General features: G+C 41.4%; 1 protein-coding gene across 4 annotated transcripts in view; it reads right to left on the bottom strand.

Moving 5' to 3' along the window:
* The window catches only part of UTP25 (UTP25 small subunit processome component), a 29,662-nt gene extending 7,389 nt beyond the window's left edge, over positions 1-22,273 (bottom strand). The window contains exons 1-12 of one of the 4 annotated variants that reach the window (XM_049707741.1): positions 22,004-22,268; positions 20,802-20,841; positions 19,871-20,102; positions 17,696-17,866; positions 15,380-15,468; positions 13,262-13,672; positions 11,346-11,565; positions 3,997-4,199; positions 2,646-2,828; positions 2,397-2,509; positions 1,991-2,029; positions 1,427-1,672 (exon numbers count right to left, since the gene is read on the bottom strand). In XM_049707741.1, coding sequence (XP_049563698.1) covers positions 1,427-1,672; positions 1,991-2,029; positions 2,397-2,509; positions 2,646-2,828; positions 3,997-4,199; positions 11,346-11,565; positions 13,262-13,672; positions 15,380-15,468; positions 17,696-17,866; positions 19,871-20,102; positions 20,802-20,841; positions 22,004-22,110 — 2,054 coding nt within the window. In that variant the 5' untranslated portion in view covers positions 22,111-22,268. Of the gene's footprint in view, positions 1-1,426; positions 1,673-1,990; positions 2,030-2,396; positions 2,510-2,645; positions 2,829-3,996; positions 4,200-11,345; positions 11,566-13,261; positions 13,673-15,379; positions 15,469-17,695; positions 17,867-19,870; positions 20,103-20,801; positions 20,842-22,003 lie in introns of those variants that run through there. The other 3 variants (XM_049708453.1, XM_049708017.1, XM_033438086.2) reach the window with 3 other exon arrangements.
* Between the last annotated feature and the right edge of the window lie 2,235 nt (positions 22,274-24,508).

Raw genomic sequence — 24,508 nt, 5'->3', positions numbered from 1 at the left:
GTTCACACTTGCTACAGACAATCACGCTGGGAAGTTTCCCAATCCATCCACTTCATTTAAAGGACTTGCTTTGATGTATCAAGCTTTTGGAAAACTAAGGGCTCATTAGACCTGCTGAGTGCAAACTCCCCCAAAATACCATTTCCAACATGAATGAAAACAACAACTCACTGGAACAAAGCAAATAATGATACCAGCAAGAAGGCATTCGTTAACACTCTTGGGCCAAACAGCCTTGTCTGGGTAGCCAAGAATGAAGCCCAGCAAACACAAATGTAGTCACTCCTCAACTCTCCACTAGCAGGTCATCTAGGCAGCAGAATACCCAAAGAAGTCATGTCACGCCAGCTTGCTGCGCTCCGGCAGGCTGCTGGATCCCTCCCTCCCCATCCTGGTAAGGAGAACGTTTCGGAGGAACACCATCCTAATATCGGCATGAACTAAAAGGCAATGCAATGCCAAGGTGTATCATCTAATATGTTCCAAAGCCTAGAAGATTCAGGCTTAGATGTTAGGGATTCTCTGAGGAAACGTGCCCCTCATTAGCTTATAATTGAGAATCAATAAAACAGTAAAGTCAGAACTTAAACTCACTGGACATTATTGTGAATCAGGAAAGAAAAGGTTATAGGATGCAATTTCCAGTCTCTCTAGGTAAGAGCTTAAAAGGGGCTTTTACATTTGGCAGCAGAGAGAATCAGCAAAACAATAAAATAACCAAACTCTGGGGGCACAAAGGGCTGCAACTAATCCAAATAGTAACAGAAGGCTCAATATTACTAACACTCTAATTAGAATTAAAAAAAAGAAAAAGAAAAAAAAAGGTCAATACAACTTATTTTGTCAAAGTCATATGGTGGGGAAGCTAAGCAAACCCTGAAACCCTTAAATATTCAACTCTAAGCCCCTCACCTTTTGCTTCTCATAAACTTCAAGGAGCCCCTTAGTCCTGGTTCTCCTTGGTGCAGAAGTTGTGTGTGCACTGCCTCAGGACAAATGAGAACTTTCTGAACACTGACACTGTACTCAACTTCCATCTCCACAGACCACACAGTCCCCAATGTTTCATCTGTGCTTCTGTGACAGGTTCCTCCCTTTCCTGTATTCAGCTGAGAGCTGCTCAACTCTGTAATGTCTTTCTTGAGGGGTATACCCACAGCTACAGGAGGTACCCTAAGTATGGACCCACTCCAGATCTATATACAGGTTATGCTGTAGTCACTCATTCGTTTCTACCACCTTTTCCAACAATGCCCATTTTGGAAGAAAACCAACCAACCAATCAAGAAAAGTCTGTCCAGCCCCCCAGACTCTGGCTTGTCTGCAGGAGGTGAAGCAAGGGAGGACTTTATAACACAGCAAAGCCCACCATGCACTTGGAAGCAGGCCCTCCAGAGAGGACACTTGAAACCTGGCCCTACTTTACCTTTTGTAGAAATGGAAGCGCTCTGTGAGGAGCAGGAACTGCTTCTCTCCTTGAAGGAAGAAGTGTCTGGCCCTGGAGACACCAGACTTCTGGGTGTACTCGCAGATATGAGTGAAGTTCAGGTCCTCCTTCTTGAAGTAATTTCGGAGACGCACAAAGTCAAAGTAGGAGGGGACATAGATAAGCGTGTGAGACATGACTGCATCACGATACTGAGGCAAAATCTTGTTGACGAAAAAGTTAAACCTGATTTGGAAAGGCAAAGGGCAAAGTCAGTGGTCTAGAGGTGAGCCATAGTGCCACTGCCGACTGCATGACCCTGGGCAAGTCACAATCTCCTTCTACCTCCCCTAAGAGGCCAACTTGGCCTACCTCATTGCAAAGAGATTATGTAAGGATAAAACTTGTTAAGCACATTAAAAAGCAAGTGCTAACACTATTCATCATGAAGAATAGATGTGATACTGGTATATCCCAGAGAATTATTCTAGGAAGTACATAACTGTATCATTCATTCATTCAGGTGTCAATCAGTCAGTCAACAAATAATTACTGAACACCTACCATGTGTTAAGCACCATTCTGCTACCATGGGTCCCCTGACTAAACACAATGAGAAGACAGGGGAAAATTACATAGAGAATTAGAAAAACAGTTCTTGCCCTGAAGGGCTTAGAATTAAGTTGTTGACATGCGGCATTAAAAAATTAATGTAATTTTAAAATGCCACAGTCTAGGGGAAAGTACCCCTGATTTACTAACCCTAACACTATTGGAACTAGGACAAGACACTACTTCTCTGGCCTTCAGTGTCCTCCTCTGTCAATGGCATGACTGGATTCAACTATCTCATTTCATTTTGTAAATGGTTAACTAATAAAGCCAACATGGAATACAATTCTAAATTTGAATGCCCAAGTAAAATCCCTCTCTGTGACCCCCAGGGGTCCAATGGGACAGGGGAGGGTACCTGGCATCAATCACTGAAGCTAGGTTTTCAGCTTCCATCCTCTGGAAGACGTGTGGGAGCTGCACCAGGACATGACTGATGCAGCCTGTCATCGGGACGTTCCTCACAGCCACCTGCCAGGAGTCAGTGAGAACATTAGGAAGTGAGCTATCCCCACTGTTGACCAAATGCTATCCTCTCCTTCTGCCTCATGACCCAAACAATACACAATACTTCATGAAAATTCAGAGAAAGAAGGAGAGAACCCACCTGGCCTTGCACATTGACGCAGTACTTGTTGAATACAGAGTTGATCTGGGCATCCTGCAGGGCCCCAAACAGCAGCGTCTGACGATAGTACTTGGACCAATTATTGAGGCTCCACATGCGCACTCGAGAAAAGTCCACCCCATGTGAGTCCAAGGGCAGTAGGTTCATGTGGTTCATCAAATGCTTTGAGCAGAAATAATACTCTATTAATACTTATTGAACAGTTACCTGTTGGGCATTGCTAACCTTTCTATAAGCCCATCATCTTATTTAACCCCGTGAAGTACATACTATCATCTCCCAAATTACAAGAAAACAGGCTCAGATGACTGAGTGACTTGCCCATAGTCAAGTGAACAAGAAGAAAAGCTCAAACTGGCCACCTCGTGGATCTTTCAAAAAGGATCAAGATGCTACCTATACAGAATATTTCTTTTAAAGGAAATTCTGAAATGCCACTCTGGTCACTCTATAAGCAACTCAGTTCCAGATTTGGACAAGAAGGGAAATGACATGGAAAACAGAGCTGCTGTCCTTCCATGACTTAGTTCCCAACAATGTTAGAAAATTCCCTGAGTGACTACATGTGCCTTTTGCTCAAAATAAAGATGACTCAACCATCGACATGCCTTTTCTATTTTAATCATATTTTTACCTTGTAATGTATATTGAAGGGTCACAAGTACTATAAGATTATTCCCTACTTTATAAATAAGTACTCCCCTTTATTTGTCCCAAACTTACTCCAAGTCCTGGGGTTGCAGAAAAGGTAAATTCTCACATGCCTTAGAAAAATAAACCTATAGTTCTGTGATGAGGATTGTTCCAAAGCACAACCCTAAACCCCAAAACATTGCAGGGTATGTTGAGAGGGAGAAAAAAAATTACAGCACAAATTATAGTAGGGGGACAAAAACATCTTACATTTCTCTGCAAAGCATCACAAATTAAGAAACCATGAGCAATGTTTTCCCATCTCCACTGAAGAGAAGACCAAACAAAAGAGAACGAGCATAAATAGGAGGAACTATTTTAGATAAAAACATTCCTGGTGAGGAGGAATTTCAACCAACCGACCAACCAACCACACTAAACTGGTCTATTACTAGAAGCAACTTTTAAGGGGAAGAAATCTTTTCTGGAGATTTGAAAATGTTGACAAGAATTTTTATCTTTCTGGATACTTTACTGACCAACTTGTGGGTAGAAGAGGGGACAACATTTCCCATTTTCAAATTGGAAAATGTGGAATATTTCCATTTCCAAGCTGAGTTTTAATCTGGACTTTAATAACCATTTCAGACTCAAACCACTGAGCTTCTTGTCTGTAAATGTTAATGACCAGCATTACCAAGACATGCTCCCAGTTCTGCATCAGGTAAATGTCAGCTTGATCAATGATGAGAAGCTCAATAGAAGACAGAAAGTCAAAATCTCTCTTCTTCTCTCCTTCTCCACCAATGATGGTCCTCAAGCCCAGAGGGGAGGCAATGAGGATGTCTGACGAATAGAAGGGGGCATAAAGTCGGATGCTTCTCTGCAGTATTGCCACTCCTATACACAAAACAGCCAAGCACACATCAGTTCATGAGTCACCACCAAGCCATTAGCTTCCACCCTCTCAAACTGCAGCCTCCCCTTGTACCTTCCACATCTTCCCCTTTGCATATAATTGTGCTCAAACTGCTTTAATTATTAAAATCATCATCATCATCCCTCCTTTGCATCTACGGTCCCTTCTAGCTCCCACCCTCTTCTTTTCCTTCACTGGCAAACCTTCCAGAAAATTGTCTCTACTTTAAAATCTCCCACTCACTCCTTAATGCACTGCAATCTGCCTCTGAGTCTCAGGACACCACTGAAATGACTCTTGCTAAGGTCACCAACAGCTCTCAGTTCCCAATTCAATGGCACTTTCGTGTTTCTTGTCACGAACGCATAAGCACACCCTCCTTGAAATGTTCTTTTCCTTACCGGTGGTTTCCACGACTTTAACACTTACTTCTCCTATTACTGACCTGGTCCTTATCTATTTTTCCATATTCAAAGAGCTCTTCTACAAATCCCTGGATTCACCCACAAGTTCTCTTTCACTCTACATAAAGCTTTGGATAAATATATTCACTAATTATGGCTTTGACATTATCATCACAAAAATCTATATTTCCTGTCCACATCTCTTTCCTAAGCAACAAGCAGCAGTTTGTAGAGAGCCCATACTCTTCTCATACGTGAAGGAGACTCACTTGCTAATCTTAAAGCACCTACCAGAGGGGCAGAAGTTGGCTGGGACTCTCTCTGGGGACAGAATGCTGGCAGATGCCATTTTTACAAGTTCCCTCTACCTTGATAGCACGGGTGGGTGCCGTTTTTTGCACTCTCACTCTAAGTTGCTAACAGTGGTGGTGGGTGAGTACCCTCTACCCCACTTCCCTGCACTACTTGTGTGCAGCACTGACAAACATGGCCAACCAGCAGCCACGCCTACCCTATCTCATGCCACTTGCAGGACACGACCTGAGGCAACAAACGCATGCAGCCCACACAGGGGACACTCCTTGAGCACCAGGCTCAGGCAGATGGGGGTGGGACTGCATTTCTAGACTCCATGGGCGTGAAACAAACAGAGAGTTTATAAGACAACCAAGGACTAGGAAAAAGTTAAAAACACAGTTCATCTCCCACACAGGGCCACTCCTTCAAGACAGGGGGCAATAACTGTTTTGCATAATACATAGAAACAAACACAGAGAGTCAAGCAAAGTGAGGAAGCAGAGGAACATGTTCCAAATGAAGGAACAAGATAAAAGCAGAGGAACACGTTCCAAATGAAGGAACAAGATAAAATCCCAGAAAAAATATTTAATGATAAAGAATTCAAAGTCATTGTCATAAAGTTGCTCATCAAACTTGGGAGATGAATGAACGAACACGGTGAGAAACTCAAGAAAGAGATAGAAAATATAAGAAAGTTCTAAGCAGAACTCACACAGCTGAAGATTATAATAATTGAACTGAAAAATACACTAGAGGGAATCAACAGCAGACTAGATGGTAGAAAAGAACAGATCAGTGACCTGGCAGACAAGGTAGTAGAAATCACCCCAACAGAACAGCAAAGAGAAAAATATTTTAAAAATATGAGGACAGTTTAAGGGAACTGTGGGACAACATCAAGTGTACTATCATCGGTGTTAAGGGGTCACAGAAGAAGAGAGAGAAAGGGGTACTAACATCCACATTATAGGGGTCCCAGAAGGAGGACAGAGAGAAAGAAAGGGGCAGAAAACTTATCTGAAGAAATTATGGCTAAAAATGTCCCTAACCTGGTGAAGGAAACAGACATTCAGGTCCAGCAAGCACCAAGAGTCCCAAACAAAATGAACCCAAGGAGATTCATATCAAGACACATTATAATTAAAATGTCAAAAGTCAAAGGTAAAGAGGGAATCTTAAGCAGCAAGAGAAAAACAACTAATTACAGACAAGGGAATCCCCATAAGAATATCAGCTGATATTTCATCAGAAACTTTGTGGTCCAGAAGGAGATGGCATGATATGTTCGAATATGCTGAAAGGAAAAAAAACTTCCAACAAAGAGAGAAGGAAATAATAAAAGCCAGATGAGAAATACTGAATAAATGAAACGGAGACAAAAAAAAAAAGATCAGTGAAACTAAGAGCTGGTTCTGTGAAAAGGTAAACAAAATTAACAAACCTTTAGCCAGACTCAATAAGAAAAAAAGAGAAGGGGCCCAAATAAAATAAGAAATGAAAAAGAAGTTATAACTGACACTACAGAAATACAAAGTATCATAAGAGACTACTATGAACAATTATACACCAACAAGTCAGATAACCTACAAGAAATACATAAATTCCTAGAAACACACAATCTTCTAAAACTGAATCATGAAGAAACAGAAAATGTGAATAGATCAATTACTAGTAATGTGATTGAATCAGTAATCAAAAAACTCCCCCAAAACAAAAGACCAGGACCAGAGAGCTTCACTGGTAAATTCTACGAAATATTTAAAGATTTAATACCTATCCTTCTCAAACATATTCCAAAAAACTGAAGAGGCAGAAACACTTCCAAACTCATTTTATGAGGCCAGCATAACCCTGATACTGAAACCAGACAGAAACACCACAAAAAAAGAAATGTACAGGCTACTATGCCTGATAAACATAGATGCAAAAATCCTTGACAAATTATTAGCAAACTGAATCCAACAATACATTAAAAGGACCATACACTATAATCAAGTAGAATTTATTCCAGGGATGCAAGGATGGGTTGACAAAGTGGGTATAGAGGGAATGTATCTCAACATAACAAAGGCATATACGATAAACCCACAGCTAACATCATATTCAGTGGTGAAAAGCTGAAAGCATTTTCTCTAAAATCAGGAACAAGAGAAGGATGCACACTTCTGCCACTTTTATTCAACATAGTATTAGAAATCCTAGCCACAGCAACTAGGCAAGAAAAAGAAATAAAAGATACCCAAATTGGAAAGGAGGCAGTAAAACTGACTATTTTCAGATGACATGATACTTTATGGAGAAAACCCTAAAGACTCCACCAAAAAACTGTCAGAACTAATAAATAAATTTAGTAATGTTGAAGTATACAAAATTAACAAAAATCTGTTGCATTTATATACATTAATAATGAACTATTAGAAAGAGAAATTTAGAAAACAATCCATTTACAATAGCATCAAAAAGAATAAAATACCTAGAAAAAATCTAACCAAGAAGGTAAAAAACTTGTACTTGGAAAACTACAAGGTATTGATGAAAGAAATTAAAGATGACACAAACATGCAAAAATACACCATGCTCATAGATTGGAAGATTTAGTACTGTTAAAATGTCCATACTGGACACCAAGGGGGGAAAGTGGTGGTGGGGGTGGGAGTGTGATGAATTGGGAGATTGGGACTGACATGTATATACTAATATGTATTAAATGGACAATAAGAACCTGCTGTATAAAAAAATAAATAAAATTCAAAAAAAAATGTCCATACTACCCAAAGAAATCTACAGATTTAATGCAATCCTTATCAAAATACCCATGACATTTTTCATAAAACTAGAATAATTCTAAAATTTGTAGAGAGCTGCAAAGGACCCTGAATAGCCAAACTGATTATGAGAAAGAAGAACAAAGCTGAAGGTATAACACTACCTGATTTTAAACTACACTACAAGTCTACAGTAATCAAAATTGTATGGTAATAGCACAAAAACAGACACAGTTCAACAGAACAGAATAGAGAGCCCAGAAATAAATCCATATTTATATGGTCAATTAATCTATGACAAAGGAGGCAAGAATATACAATGTGGAAAAGACAGTCTCATCAACAAACGGTGATGGGAAAACTAGACAGCTACATGCAAAAGAATGAAACTGGACCACAAGCTTACACCATCTACAAAAATCAACTCAAAATGGATTAAAGGGCTTCCCTGGTGGCGCAGTGGTTGAGAGTCTGCCTGCCAATGCAGGGGACACGGGTTCGTGCCCCAGTCCAGGAAGATCCCACATGCTGCAGAGCGGCTAGGCCCATGAGCCATGGCTGCTGAGCCTGCACGTCCGGAGCCTGTGCTCCGCAATGGGAGAGGCCACAACATTGAGAGGCCCGTGTACTGCAAAAAAAAAAAAGAAAAAAACCCAAACAATCCAATTAAAAAATAGCAGGGGACCTGAATAGACATTTTTCCAAAGAAGTCGTACTGATAGCCAACAGTCAAATGTAGAGATGTTCAACATCACTAATCATCAGGGAAATGCAAATCAAAATCACACTGAGAAATCAAAACTACAATGAGGTACCATCTCACACTGGTCAAAATGGCCATCATTAAAATGTCTACAAATAACAAATGCTGGAGAGGGTGTGTAGAGAAGGGAACCCTCCTACACTGTTGGTGGGAATGTAAGTTGGTGCAGTCACTATGGAAAACAGTATGGAGGTTCCTCGGAAAACTAAAAATATAATTAACATATGATCCAGCAATCCCACTCCTGGGCATATATCTGGACAAAACTATAATTCAAAAAGATACATGCACCCCTATGTTCATAGCAGCACTATTCACAATAGCCAAGACATGGAAACAACCTAAATGTCCATTGACAGATGAATGGATAAAGATGTGATACATATATACAATGGAATACTACTCAGCCATAAAAAAGAACCAAATAATGCCATTTGGCAGCAACATGGATGCAACTACAGATTATCATACTAAGAGGAGTCAGTCAGAAAGAGAAAGACAAATACCATATGATATCACTTATATATGAAATCTAAAATATGGCACAAATGAACCTATCTACAAAATAGAAACAGACTCACAGACCTGTGGTTGCCAAGGTCAGGGGTGGGGAGAGAGAGATGGACTGAGAGTCTGGGGTTAGTTGATGCAAACTATTACATTTAGAATGGGTAAACAACAAGGTCCTACTGTATAGCACAGGGAACTATATCCAATCTCCTGGGATATGCCATAATGCAAAAGAATATAAAAAAGGATGTATATATGTGTATAACTGAGTCACTGCCATACAGCAGAAATTAGCACAACACTGTAAATCAACTATACCTACTCCAATTAAAAAAAAGAAGAAGAAGAAGAAGAAGAATGTATCAGGTGGCTAGTAAGTGCTGTGATCAAAATGAAATAATATAAAATGATAGGCTGTGATTTTGGAGTTATAAATTCTTACAGCCACCATGTATTATAAGTTGCTATTAACCAAAGCATAGAGAGAAAAAAAAACACAATCAGATATCACCTCAAACCTCTCAGAATAGGTCTTATCAAAAAGACAAGAAATAACAAATGCTGGCAAAGATGTGGAGAAAAGGGAACCCTTGTGCATTGTTAGTGGAAATGTAAATTGATGAAGCCACTATGGAAAACAGTATGGATGTTCTTCAAAAATTAAAAATAGAACCACCATACAATTGAGCAATTCAACTTCTGGGTGTTTATCCAAAGAAAAAAAAACACTAATTCAAAAAGATACATGCACTCCTACATTCACTGCAACATTTATAATAGCCAAGATATGGAATATGGAAGCAGCGTAAGTGTCCACAGATGATGATGTCCACAGATGATGAATGGATAAAGATGTGGATACATCCACACACACACACACACACACACACACGCACACACAATGGAATATTACTCAGCCATAAATGAATGAAATCTTGCCATCTGTGACAACAAGATAGACCTTGAGGGTATCACAGTAAGTGAAATAAGTCTGACAAAGACAAATATCAATAGCATGTGATTTCACTTAGATGTGGAATCTAAAAAACAAAACAAACAAAAAACCAGAGTGATAGATACAGAGAACAGACTGGTGGTTGCCAGAAGGGAGGGCGGGGTTGGAGGGTGGGCAAAATGGACAGGGGAGATCAGGAGGTATAAAACTTCCAGTTATAAAGTGAACAGGTCACAGGGATCCAATGTATGCCATGGGGAATATAGTCAATAATATTGCATTAACTTTGTATGGTGACAAATGGTAACTATACTTATTGTTGTGATAAGTTTGTAAGGTATAGACATTGAATCACTATGTTGTACACCTGAAACTAATACGTCAATTATATATCAATTAAACAAAAGACTGATCTATCAGCTGCTTGTTGGCCACCTGAATATGTTCAAAACTAACCATAAGCTCTCATCCCCTTGCACTGCACACTCCAGCCATGCTACAGCCTCTGAATCTTAGGTCTATTTGGTTTATTCGCCCTGATGCCTCCACACATGCAGTTTCCTGTCTGAAACTTTTTCTTCCACTCTCATCACCCCACTTTGTACCTGGCTAAATCCTACTCAGGTTTCAACTTAGTATGGATGGTACCTCCAACAGAAGGCCTTCCCTAACGGTCCTGTGCCCATTTTGAGTAAGGATATTTGCTTTAACTACTTTAAATAGAACACCCACTATCCTCTAACCATAACACATCTCATCCCATACTGTCTGATTTGTCTTAAGGCTGGACTTGTTTAACAGTAACTTTTAATCCCGTATCTCCAGCTTCTTAACAGTGCCTGGCACATAGTAGATGCTTAATAATTGGTAAATAGGCATACGTGACTAAAAATATTTTCCAGGAACTTTTTCAATGTACAACCAGCCAAGTACATGGGAGCTGAATGACAGACAAGCAAAAATGTGCAAAGCTGGGTGGGAGTCAGTAAGTCCAGAGTGGAGATAATTCAGGTGTGGGCACTCCACATGGCAGGCAGGAGGTAAGTCCATTATGTACAGATGCTCTAGTTTATTCATCTTCCCCAGACTGACCCACCCAGCCCCATCACCTCCAACTCCCCCAAGAACCCCTGTAGCATTGACCATGAGCTACCAGCTATAGGCATGCTGAGACATTTGTTATAAACATGCATGTGCCTTTCATACATGCCTTCACAGACACTCCAACCCATTAGCCAAGTATGTACCCCATTAGCCAACGCAAGACTCTCCCCTGGCAGACGAGTCGTCTCAAATGCATCCTGGTTCTGCTAGGAGGCTGAGTCAGTGACCCTCTGAAAGAATGCCTAATTCCAGGCTTCTAGCTTCCAGCTATGTGCACCTCACACCTCAGGTCCCTCAGGGTCTCAGTTTTGACAAGGAGGAATTACCAGTCCTGAAGTGGTCATCGATGTTGCCGACAAATACAGCTTCATAATCCTCAGGCCTCTTCAGGTTGGGTGGTCTCTCCTCGGGATCTGAGCCATACTCTCCATTAAACCTCTTTTTGTTGCTTACAGTTATTTTCTTCTTGCTGTCGCCCTCAAGAAGACTGATGAAGAGCTGTACCACCCGCAAAGCAGCTTCCCGGAATGGCACCACTATCAGCACCTGTGGAGGGAGTGATGGGCAGCCTTGGACGGGCAAGGGGAAGGAAGGACAGCTCGAGGTGAGCCTGCTGAGGACCTAAGGAGCCCTCTGTTCCGCAGCCGCTGGCCAAGGACCACATCCGTGTCACCCTCTTTACACAGGACCTGGCTCAGTACTGAAGGCTGAGCATCTTTCCGACCCACAGCACCATGTCCTATGGACTTCAATCTCATGGCTCCTTGCGGGGGGGTGGGGGGGGCAATTCTTAAGCAGAATGTAGAAATATTTTTTGAGGTTAAGTCAATGCCTTTAACAGAGGTGTCCATTAGCAAAAACCCAAGGGCATAAACACACAAAGCTCTTTCAGGACAAGAAATGTTACTCATTTCTGTCTCCCACAGAACTTAGTTCAGTATTTTGATCCGTAAGACCCAAGGAATATGCTGAACAAATGAATTAGATGTATTAAGTAGAGAATAAAGCTAGTAAGGAAAGGACTAAAACATCATTACTTTTCTAGTACATTTCCTAGTACATTTTTCAGAAATGATGATAAAGGATTTCTGAAATAAGATCATATTTCAATGGGAAATATAGGATTCAGTTTTCCAAACATTTCGAAAAGTGCTTAATTTTAACTGTTGAGGAAAAAAACCAGAAGATGCTTAACAAATGATTAACTTCTAACTACCCTTGTGTAAACAATAAAATCAATGGATATAACCCCAGTCAGATCAGGCAATTCACCAAATTCTGAATGTGATTCATGGGTAATCTACCTCATACTCTATTTTGCAGTTCTAAATGGAAACAGATAATCTTATTATCCTGATGTTCAAGATTCTGAGGTAGTTTCCCAGAAGGGCAACCAGCACAGCCAGATGGGTGTAGTGATTCAGTTTGGTACAGTGCAGGGATGATGGATCAGTTTTGAAGAGGGCCAAGTTACTGTCCCGGCTGTCACACTAAGTAAGTGTCTAGGCTTTGGTTTCCCCAACTATCAAACAAGAGGGTTGGACTAAGAAATCTCTAAGAGCCATATCAGTATTAAAATCCTAAAATCCTATTAAGCTCAATGAGAAGAATCTAAGAAGATGAGGCGTCTTCAATATAGACACAGAGGCTAAGGGGTAAGGGGGTATGGGCGGCACAGAATCTAGCTCCAGGACATCATGAAAAATGTAGACAGAATTAAAAGATGTAAGCCCCCAATCCACTGGAGCTTAGGCTTATGAGCCCACATAAATGTAATCATCACTTTAAGCAGCAATAATGATACAATGCAAAAATAGGGATTTTGTTTTCCAAGGTTTACATATTTATGTGGCTTAGTGAAGAGAGTCCTTGGTCTCTGTCCACAGGTGTAGTAAGTAGGGATTGAATAAAAGGCTCCTTAAGGTCCCATCCAGCTCTCACAATCACAAAGAAGAGATTTATAGTGGAGTGTTACTTATGTAGGAACAGGGTTTATCTTTAAGGAGAGAATTATCATGGAGGTACCTCCTGCTCCAGTTTCCAGTTAGATCTGCTGTTAGAGACAGTCCACTGAGCTGTCTGCAGCACTTCTCTGACATTACCTGGCCCATCTAATACGCTCATTCTTGGACTCATTCATTATTCCAATCATTAAAACATCTGAGAACCTGCTAAGTGCCAGGACCTATATGTTAGTGCCTTACAGCCTCCTTGAGGGCAAAGTTCTGCTGCTGCCACTCACCTTGGGCCTCGTTAGCCCTTGGTCCCTGAAGTCATCATCATCACCCACCCCAAGTTTCTGGCTTCGGCATCTGCTGTTGTTGGCAAGCACCTGGGCATTGGCTTTGAGGACGTGATTTATCACATGCAGGCAGTACACGTGGCGGATCTCTTCCCCATTCTTCAGGGCAGTCCTTTCTGGGTAGAATAGGTCCCGGTAAGAATTCATAATTAAGAAGAGCTCTTTCTGGAGGGGTGTGAAGGGGCTACTTGAATTTGGGGGGCCAGAGAGGAACCGGCTGTTGGTCTTGATCCAGGTGGATTCCAGAGGCTTCTGGAGATGAAGTGACTTTAAGTCAATGTCCTTTGGGGGTTTAAAGGTTTCCAACTGTTGAAACCTGGATGAAAAGACAAGCTGGCCCAGGATGGGCCACTGTGGGAGGAATGATCAAGAACTAAGTTAGAAATGAATTATAGTACCTTACATTCATATAGTGCTTTATAATTTACCAAGGCCTTTCACTACTTACAGATCCTCTCACTTTATCCTCACAACAACCTTACAAGGTAAACACTATAATGCTCTTCTTGCAGTTTAGGAAATGCTGAGATTCAGAGGTTATAGGATTCAGACAAACAGGGGAGAACAGAGCTAAGGGTTAGAGCCCAAGGTTTCTGACTTTAGAAACCTTGTGAGCTCTTCACTAGATCAGTGGGTCACAAACTGTCCTGTGGACCACACTGTAGGAAGTCAAAATTTACTCTAGACAAAAGAAAAGGGGGCCCGACGGTCAAATAACTTCGGTAAACACCACAAAACCTAATCCCCCTCAGGGAGAGTCACATGCAGATCAGACACTAAAGGTTCTGCTGAGTCCTGTAACAAGGACTCTGTTCCACTTCGTTTGACCCAGAGTTTTCCAAATTTACTTGGACATGGAACAAGGTTTTTGTTGTTGTTTTGGATTTTTTTTGGGGGGGGAGACATATATTAGAATCGTAAAGAATAATATTTTGTGGAATAACAGTCTGGGAATTTTTGCACTGTAACAAAACTACTGATCTTAGCAATAAAGAAAGGATGACCTCTGCAATAAAAAAGAATTAACTATTGATATATGCCAACAACTGGGTGAATCTCCAGGGAATTATGCTGCGTGAAAAAAGCCAACCTGTATGATTTTATTTGTATAACGCTTTTGAAATAACAAAATTATACAAATGGAGAACAGATTAGTGGTTACCAAGGGTTAGGAATGGGGGAAGGGAGGTGGGTGTGATTATAAAATGGCACCAGCGAAGAGGAGGGATCTTTGGTGCTGGAAATGCTCTGTATGTTGACTGTGGTGGTGGCCAGGGCAACCTACATGTGATAAAACAGTACAGAACTAAATAACACAAAGGAGCAGGAGCAAAAGTGAGGAAATCTGAATAAGACAGGTAGATTGTATCAGTGGAAATTTCCTACTTGTGATATTGTACTACAGTTTTGTAAGATGCTACCACTGGGGGAAACTGGGCAAAGGGCACACGGGATACCTTTGCATTATTTCTTACAACTGCATCTATAATTATTATCTCAATAAAAATTTCAATGAAACAAGGAAACAAGGATGACCAATTCTTATGAATAGCATCAGTGGTGAAAAAAATATCACCGAAAAAAGAAGCAAAAACTGCTCCATACTGAATAATTTAGGTGTGAACTTATCTCAGATATTTCAAACAAATGAACAGCAGTAGCTACTGTTTGACTGAACACTTTGTACGTATTTTCCAGTAAAATAAATTACTTTATTTTGATGCAGGCATTACTGTCCCCCTCTAACAGAAGAGAACAGTGGAGATTAAAAAGGTAGATTAACTTGCCTTAGGTCATGAGATAGCCTGTTGCAGACGTTGGTCTAAACCCTGGTGTACCTGTCTCCAAAGCATTCTTATCTCATTGGTCCCCACCTTCCAGCTTCCCAGTGCCTTTGTTAGCTATGTCTGTGCCTTACTGGGCTCTTCCAGTCTTCCTCTGTCTTGCTTCCTATCAAGCCATCTGCCACAGGTGTGTATCATACATTCAGGGAGACCACTAAAACCCAAGACCATTGCTTTTCTCCATTTGTGACTGTGATGATGAAACAATGCTTACTTTTAGTTGGTGGGTAGTTTTGGGATTTGTGGCAACAGCCTGGACTTCTTTTTCTTTCAGTTCTTTGTTTACATGTTGTGCAAATGGATCTAATTCAGAAATAAAGAATATTAGAACACTTAAAGCAAATGACAGGGATTTTCCAGTCTTCCCCTGTGAATGACATCCTGTTTTCATGATGTTAACTCATCTTTTTCCCCATCAACTTTCCCCATCATTTATCCCAGTCCAGAGCTTAAAAGTTTCTGACAGGTTCATCTCCCTAAAGCATTTCTTTAATCACATTATTCCCCAGCTCAAAAACCTCTGAAGAAACGTCTCGGTCTGAAATTCAACATACACCTCTAACTTACCTCTCTAATGTAATTTTTGAATTACATGGCTCTCAAATTCTTCTGCCACTGTGGCTTTCCTTCCTTTAACTGAAAATTCTATTCTCTGGTTCACCACATTTCTATATATCCAAATAGTATCAGTTGAATGTTACCCCCTATTGTGATAGCTATACCCCCTATAGCTATCACAATAAATAGCTATTTCCCAGGAGCCTACTGTGTCAGGCACAGTTCTGGCTCCAAAGAAGCCATCTCTGGTCCCCTACAGACAGTCATCACTTTCTCTCAAGTGCCCCACCCTGCCCTCAGTTATCCACACCAACACATATATGTGCATGTCCTACCTCACCTAACTAGACTGCAAGATCCCTGAGGGCAGATTCCATGTCTGATTTAACCTGCACTGGAAGACAAATATAAATGCTCAACACTCAACTGAGGTGAACAAATGATCAAAATGGTAGGGTCATTGCTCAGGGTATCAGTGCTCTGCGCTGGCCACCCAATCTTCTCTTCCAGTCCCACTCATGTAAGAAGCAAAGTTAAATGACCCATTCAAGGACCCAGGTAGTAAAACTTCAAATGCAGTGCACCTTACATTAAGACCTAAGATAAAGGTGAACAATAGGAAATAAGAATTCTAGGTAATAATATATCAGTACAGACCAAACAACCAGAGAAACTTCAGGATAGTCAAGCTTCCTAGTGTTTCCTCCAGGTTTTTTTTTTTTAAGTTTTTTTGAGTTCAGAATGCAGTTTGTGCCCAAATTCTACCTGCTACTTCTTCCTCTTGTCTAGAATAGCTAACAGAACCAAAGGAGGATTAAAATTTCAACTTCAATGGCACAGCTGGTTGAAGAATGGCACTGGGACCAAAAAAAAGGCAGTCAGGACACAGAATGAGACCAACCTGACTCGCCCACCCAGGCACAGGCTAAGACACAGGGATCTGAGAGACAGCAGAGCCCTGCCTCAGCCTACCAGAGGCTTGTCTAAGTGACAGTCATGGGGACAGAGGCATGGCCCAGAGTGTTCTGTATCTTGACTTTGGCGGTGACAATATAGATATACACATCTGTCAAAACTTATCGAATTACATACTTAAAAAGGGTACACCTTGTTGAATGTAATTCATACCTCATTAAAGTTGATTTTAAAGTTAAATTAAAAAGTCACCTATGGGGACTTCCTCAGTGGCACAGTGGTTAAGAATCCGCCTGCCAATGCAGGGGACACGGGTTCGAGCCCTAGTCTGGGAAGATCCCACATGCTGCGGAGCAACCAAGCCCGTGAGCCACAACTACAGAGCCTGCGCTCTAGAGCCCGCGAGCCACAACTACTGAGCCTGTGTGTCACAACTGCTGAGCCCGCGTGTCACAACTGCTGAAGCCCACGTGCCTACAGCCTGTGCTCCACAACAAGAGAAGCCACCACAGCGAGAAGCCCGCCCACTGCCACAAAGACCCAATGCAGCCAAAAATAAAGAGAGAGACTGGGGAGACAGGGTGGAGCTTTCTGGCTTCTGAGGTGCTTCCTGGTAATAAGGACCAATCAGATTAGCCACTGCCGGGTCTCACAAATCTGGAAAATTACTGCTCCAATGAGGAAGAGCAAGTGAAGGATAGAGAGAAAATTGCAAAGTACTTTTCTCCTCTTTCTCTCCCTTCCCTGCTTGGGGAAAAAAATCAGAAGTCTTCCCCTGACTCCAGCTGTGGATGTGAGCTTTGGGGAACTGGCCTTCCCTGCTATCATTCTTCAACTGTTTGTTCTCCTGAACAGCCGCGCCCACTCCCAACACTGCCTAACCCTGAAAAACACAAAAGATCTTGGAGAAGCATTTCTTTCCAGCTCTACATCTAGCTGCTAAACTATCTGTTTCTATTACTGCTCATTCCAATAACAGGAGATTTAACAGGTATTAGACCACAACCACCCATACTAAGCACCAGCTGAATTCAAACATCACGAGCTGTGCTGTGACCTTGTAATGCTTTCAGAGAACAGTTGCCTTCTCTTTCCTCTTCGAGAAAGTTGGTTTCTAGGCTGAAGAGTGACTCATGTTTTGCATCTGTAAACTCCTCTGGGGATTCCTCTAATGTGCCAGGTGGCCCGTGCCCATCTTTTCCCTTAGGGTCAGAAGGTAAGGCCGCATCTGCAGTTTTGATAAAACATTTTGTGAAATTATTTACTACTCATAAATATAATTACACTTCTGTTGACAAATGAAATCGAATTCCTTAGGCTATCATTTACTTTTAAGCAAATTCAGGTAGAAGACATAAGTTTCAAAATTGAGCTTGACTACTGACCCGGTACATGTAAAGATGTTCAAATCAGCGTTGATATAACAAATAACTAGAAAAAAAATGATTTTGTCATTTCTATCGATGGGGTACTAATTAAATTACCACATATTATTTACAATGGAATACTATGTGATTAAGCTAATGTGAACCCACAGTTACACACGTTATATTATTAAAGAAAAAAAGTAAGTTACAGAAATGTACGAGACCATTATGCACATACACACAAATATATGTAGATACTTGTATTCACTCATATCCATAAAAATGTAGTCTGGAAGGTTCTATAAAATGTTAAAGGTGTTCATCTCAGGGTGGAGGAGATATACGTTAACTATATTACCCTCTTAAATTTTACAGTAAATATATATTACTTTTATAATTAAAAAAAACAAACTTTTCATTTTTAAAAACCCAAAACATGAAAGAAAACTGGAAAACCAACAAAATTAAACAAAAAAACCCCTAAGTCTGAGGCAACGAGTTTTTTATCCCAGTACAAGTGATAAATTAAAATACTAAGAATGGTGTGTGACACCTTAAAGTATAGAAAAAAATACAGTAAGGCAAATAGGCATTAAGATAATAGGATATAAAAAGTTACCCAGATATATTCAGACAATGGACTACTATTCCAGTAATAAAAGAAATGAATTACTAACATGAACTACGCGGATGAGTCACAACATGAGGAGCCAAAGAAGCCACACGCAAAAGGGTACTTATTGTATGCTTCCATTCATATGAATTTCTAGAATAGGAAACACTAATACATACAGAAAGAAAGATGTCAGTGGTTGCCTGATGTCAGGCCTGGGAAACTGACTGTAAAAGGACAAGAAGGAACCTTTTGTAGGTATTGGAAGTGTTCTGTATCTTGACTTTGGTGGTGACAATATAGATATACACATTTGTCAAAACTTATCAAATTACATACTTAAAAAGGGTACACCTTGTTGAATGTAATTCATACCTCAATAAAGATGATTTTAAAGTTAAATTAAAAAGTCACCTATGGGGACTTCCCTGGTGGCACAGTGGTTAAGAATTCGCCTGCCAATGCAGGGGACGTGGGTTTGAGCCCTAGTCTGGGAAGATCCCACATGCTGCGGAGCAACTAAGCCCGTGCGCCACAACTACAGAGCCTGCACTCTAGAGCCCACGAGCCATAACTACTGAGCCCGCGTGCCACAACTACTGAAGCCCACGTGCCTAGAGCCCATGCTCCACAACAAGAGAAGCCACCACAGTAAGAAGCCGGCACACTGCAACAAAGACCCAATGCAGCCAAAAATAAATAAATAAATAATAATAATAAAAAAATAGTCACCTAGATGTCTGAGTGAGACAGAGTTCCTTGAAGCTTTCAATCCCAGCTCTTCTCTGAAGCCTCCCCTCATTTACCCTGGCAGCATGTGACCACTTTGCATCTCTTTAACACCTTATATTTATCGGTTCCATTCAAATTTGATGCTTGAAAAGTTTTGTATATTTTATGTCTATCTTCCATTAAACTTGGTTCCTCTAGCGGAGGAACAATAATCTTTCATAAATTGAGACCATTACAAAAACAGAATTATGTTCCCTTTCCTCTCAATCAAGGAATTTGAACTAGGATTGATGAAATCCTGGAAATCATAAGCAAAAATGTCATTTCTGCATTATTATGGCCAGAGGGTCCTGTGTTTTCATCAGATTCTTGACGATATCACAGAGCCCAACAATGTTAAGAATCTCTGCTTTGAATCCATGTGCTTTCACCCAGCTCATACAGTACAAGGCACCATGCCCCTGGGGCAATCTGTCTGTGGTCCCTGCAAAGATGATAAACCCACATCAAAGACACTTACTCTTCTGCACGTCAGTAGACGCTACTGCCGTCTCTTCCTCCACACTGATGTCACTATCGCCATCTTCAAGATTCATTTCTGTCTCATCTATAACACTGTCTTCTTCCTCTTCTTCCTCCTCATCTTCCTTGGAAATATCCTTTAATGTGGCAAGTAGTCTGTTGTAACCAGAAACTTGTTCTGGTTCACTCTCTGCTTCACTTTCAGAACTTGAAGTATCTAAACTCTCTGACTAAAAGGAAAATAGGGATTTTAAAAACAAAAATTATATTGTTCGTGTTGCTACCCCACGACTATCAGGCCGACAGTGGAACCAAGTTCAGACTTTTCTAAATAAACACTAGCTTTTCTGCAAATATGCAATCCTATCTATTCAACCAAATCTAGCACCAAATTTGTTTAAAACAGCTAATCTAGCTATGATTCTAGAAGCTCTTCCTCTTCTTTGAACTGCTAATGTTCCACATGGAAAGACAGCAAACTAAACACATGGAGCTTTAGGTTATAAGGCGATCTAACCTATGTGTCAGACATGTGGCATCTTTAAAAGAGCAACAGGAAAACTTACAACAAAAAAGTGTAGTTTACTTTTGAGTCTGTGGTAATGAAATAAGACCTTTGATGATTTTGCACTCTATTTTATGTTAAGCAAACAAGACGTTCCCTCTTAGGATTCACCAAGAGCCCTCTGGTAAGCTTCCTTAACAAGTTCTAACAGGCTTATCTCTCAGGACAGTTTCATACTCTATACTATATTAGTTATCACAATGGCATTTTAACAGACATCTGCACTTAAAACTAAGCAATATTACTAAAATATAGCTTACATCTAAAATCAAAGAGTGGAAATATAGCCAAACTTTATTACTATATATAGTCTTAAAAGTAACAGTCCAGAATCAACTATCATAAAGAAGTTATAAAGCATTACCAGTTGACAAGTCTGTGGTTTTGCTTCCTTTCTGGAAACCCTGAGAAGAAACAGGTAATGTTAAACTTTAACTACCAGCATGTAGCAATTAGGAAAAGTCTAATCATACAACTTTAAATGAACATGGCAGACTATACTGTTATAAATACATTATATCTATTGTCAAGTAAAAACTCCATATGCATTTGGACAGGTTTTGTAACAATATGCCAAACAGATAATAAGAGACAAATGAAAAAGTCTAACAAGACCACATGACAAATACTACAGTCACACAGTAACAGGCTCTCATCCAAAAGATGGGAAATTTTGGCAAATAAAATCCCTCGGGGTTCACCTTTTCTAGCAAGTTTCTTAAGTAGACTATCCTTCTAACTGTTGATAAAGCAGCTCAAAGTGGTGGGATGAGCGCTAAGATCATAACTGAGAGTCTGGACACTTACAGAGGAACCCACAACTACCCAAACATTAGTTTCCTCATTGTCATTGAATAGATCGGTGATGTCGAGGGTCCCAAGCAATTCTTTTTTTTTTTTTTAACTTATTTAATTAATTTATTTTTGACTGCTATGGGTCTTCGTTGCTGCGCCCGGGCTTTCTCTAGTTGTGGCGAGCGGGGGTTACTCTTTGTTGCGGTGCGCGGGCTTCTCATTGCGGTGGCTTCTCTTGTTGCGGAGCAGGGGCTCTAGGCTCGCGGGCATCAGTAGTTGCAGCACCCTGGCTCAACAGTTGTGGCTCGCGGGCTCTACAGTGCAGGCTCAATAGTTGTGGCGCGCGCACGGGCTTAGTTGCTCCGCGGCGTGTGGGATCTTCCCGGACCAGGGCTCGAACCCCTGTCCCCTGCGTTGGCAGGCGGATTCTTAACCACTGCGCCATCAGGGAAGCCCCCAAGCAATTCTTTAAAAACATATAAAACGAAAACAAGCTTATAAAATCTCTGCCCAGTCGCCACACAGGAGGCGTGCCGTCTAGCATAAAGCTACCGGCTAAACAAAAGGTAGAAAGACCGGTGAAGAACCCCATCTCAGGCGGGAAGCCGCCAGGATCCCCGGGCGAGCTAGGCCGGCGCCGGGGCAGCGTAGGACGCGGCGGGAGCTGCCCTGTCACTATCCCCGGGCACCGGCGGACCAAACGCGGGGACACGCGGGCTCCCACCGGGAAAGGACGCCGGCAGCGCCGGTCCCAGCCTTGCCTCTCCATACCTGTCATAGAAGGGATGCTCCTCGCCGAAATCCCTTAGATGCTGCTTCTGCTTTTTGGTTAGGGAGTTGAGCAGCTGGCTCTGGCTCCGGATCCTGCGCTTGCCCATGGGGGAGACGTCAAGTCAGCCAGCTTCCAAGAACCGCGTTTTCCACCTGGAAGTAGTCTCGTCAACCCACTCACGCGGGATTTCCGACGGCGCTTTACGGCGGAAGCAGGGTGCCGTAAAGCAGACCCGCTTTACGTCGCGCTTGTACGACAGGCGTTAGAACTTCCTGTTTCCCATTCCGGCCCCTAGCGAGGCTCTTTGAAAGCGCATGCACGCGTGCGCAGCTTTTCTCCGAGCCCTGTAAGGAAGGCCGGCAGGCAGGCTTTGGGCCTCCCCAGGTGGGTAAATGGGTGAGTGTACTTTGTGCGTCTGTTTTGGCTGTGAGAATCAGACTGCATAAACGTGTAGTAACCGAGATGGTTGAATGCAGTACCTTTATATTATGCCATAATACAAATACCAACTAACATTTAAGGCTGCCGGCACATCTCAGTTCATCCTCACAACAGTAAACAAATAGGCCTTGTTAATAAGCCTGATATTGGAGATGAGAAAGCTGATGCTTACGAAAGGTTACATACACACTAGCAAGAGAGGAGATGGAAACCACAGGCGACCACAGGCTTTTCCCACTAGGATCTGCCACATGCGTGTGCTATGTGAAGAATGGGGACGCAAGGCTGAGATTCCCGCCCTTACCCTACCCCCTCATTTTCTGAAAGTATTGCAAGGGCCCCTGGTAACAAATGTCTTATGGCATTTTTCATGTTATAAAAGCAAAAACACATCCAGAGAGGTAAAGTTCCTTTCCTAAATCACCCGGAGAGTCGATGTTAGAGAAAGCAGTAAAACTCAGTAAAGTGTCTCAAAACTGAATTGGGGCAAATTGGGATGGAAAACTTTTAAAGGGTAAGTAACTTTTCTATATCTGGATCGTGGTGGTGGTTACACCTTGTATACAATTACCAAAATTAATAAAACTGTACCTTTAAAATGGGTACATTTTAATGCAAGTAAATAATAATCTCAAACAAAGAGGAAAAAACAATGCAACTGGACTGAATACTCTAGAGACAGGCAGAGTGTGCAGGGATCCTTAAAAACCACAGGATAAACACAGAGACACTTTTTTTCTAATAGTAACTTACAATGTCAATCATAAACCACAGAATTCACCTGAATAAGGTGAAATAGGAGCCATCAAAGACAGTGTTCACTGGCTCTGCTATTAGAGGAGCGTCTGTGAGAGAATCTGAGCTTTGTCCAATACCATGTCACACCTATAGAAGTCGCACTAGAACTATTAAAATCCTATTTTTGTGGTTAGATTCTGGGAGGTTAGGGTGGGGTAGGGAGGCGAGGGGAGGGAGTATCAAGAAAATATGCAAACAGCAGGTAGTGCCAGCAGATGGCCCAGCCAAGGAACCCATAAACAAAGAGACATCTGTCTTCTGTCTAATTTCAAGATAAAAAGTACAGTCACTTACGTCAACAAAAGGCTGTTTGCAAATGTCATCATACATATCAAGGCGCTATGACAATAAAGTCATACAATGTTTTTTCTCCTCCCACCCTATTCCAAGTGCCCCAGCTTCCCTCCCCAGAGGCAACCAGTTTCTTGGTGTTCTTCCAGAGATCTGCTATGAAAAGCTATACTCTTGAGCACTTGATGTGACTCTTTACTCTCTCCTGGTTTCCATGTCATTGTAGTCCTATGGACAGGTCTAGACTGTTCCCAGGTTCAGACAGAACTGTGCCCTAGCTCCACCCAAGTGGTCTCATCATTGGCTCACTGAGCCCGCTTCTGAAAATATTTATATTAGCCTTTGACAACATAAAAGGGTATGCTTTGTGAAATTTTAACCTGAGAGTTCGGAATTTAAACATATTTTTCATGCCTCCAGTGAAAGTTCTCTTAGTAAAACCCACACAAAGAAGATGCATGTGCCAACTAGTGAAGGCCCTGGGAAAATTGTAATAAAGGCAAAATTTGTTCTTCCTTTTCTTCTTCCCACACTCAGCCCTTCCTTTTCCCTCCTGCAGGGTTTTCTTTGACCTTTGCCCTCAGGGACTCAGTATTTTCAGGGGTAAAAACAGTCCAGGAAATAATCTTTTGTACTAGTTTGTAAAGAGAGGCTGATGAATTAATGTTACTTGGGTATTTTCAATTCGGGGAGACTCCCTAGGATAACGATCTCAAGGGGTGGGAGGGGGGTGGCTGTCCCTTAGGACAAGATGGTCAGAATATTCAGAAAAGTGTTAGTTTTTCTTTATTAAAAACTTTTTCTTTGGAAAATTTCAAGTATATACAAAAGTAGACAAAACAGTATAACACACTCCCATGTTCCCATCCCTCGGCTTCAATGCAAGGCCATCTTGTTTCATTTGTATGCCCACACACTACCCCTAACTCCCGCCCCCGTATTATTTTTGAAGCAAATCCCAGACATTGTATTAT

This window comes from Orcinus orca, chromosome 1 (assembly GCF_937001465.1).
Source record: "Orcinus orca chromosome 1, mOrcOrc1.1, whole genome shotgun sequence".
Lineage (NCBI taxonomy): Eukaryota > Metazoa > Chordata > Mammalia > Artiodactyla > Delphinidae > Orcinus > Orcinus orca.
The sequence above is the reverse complement of the archived record's forward strand: the minus strand, read 5'-3'. Positions and strand labels throughout refer to the sequence as shown.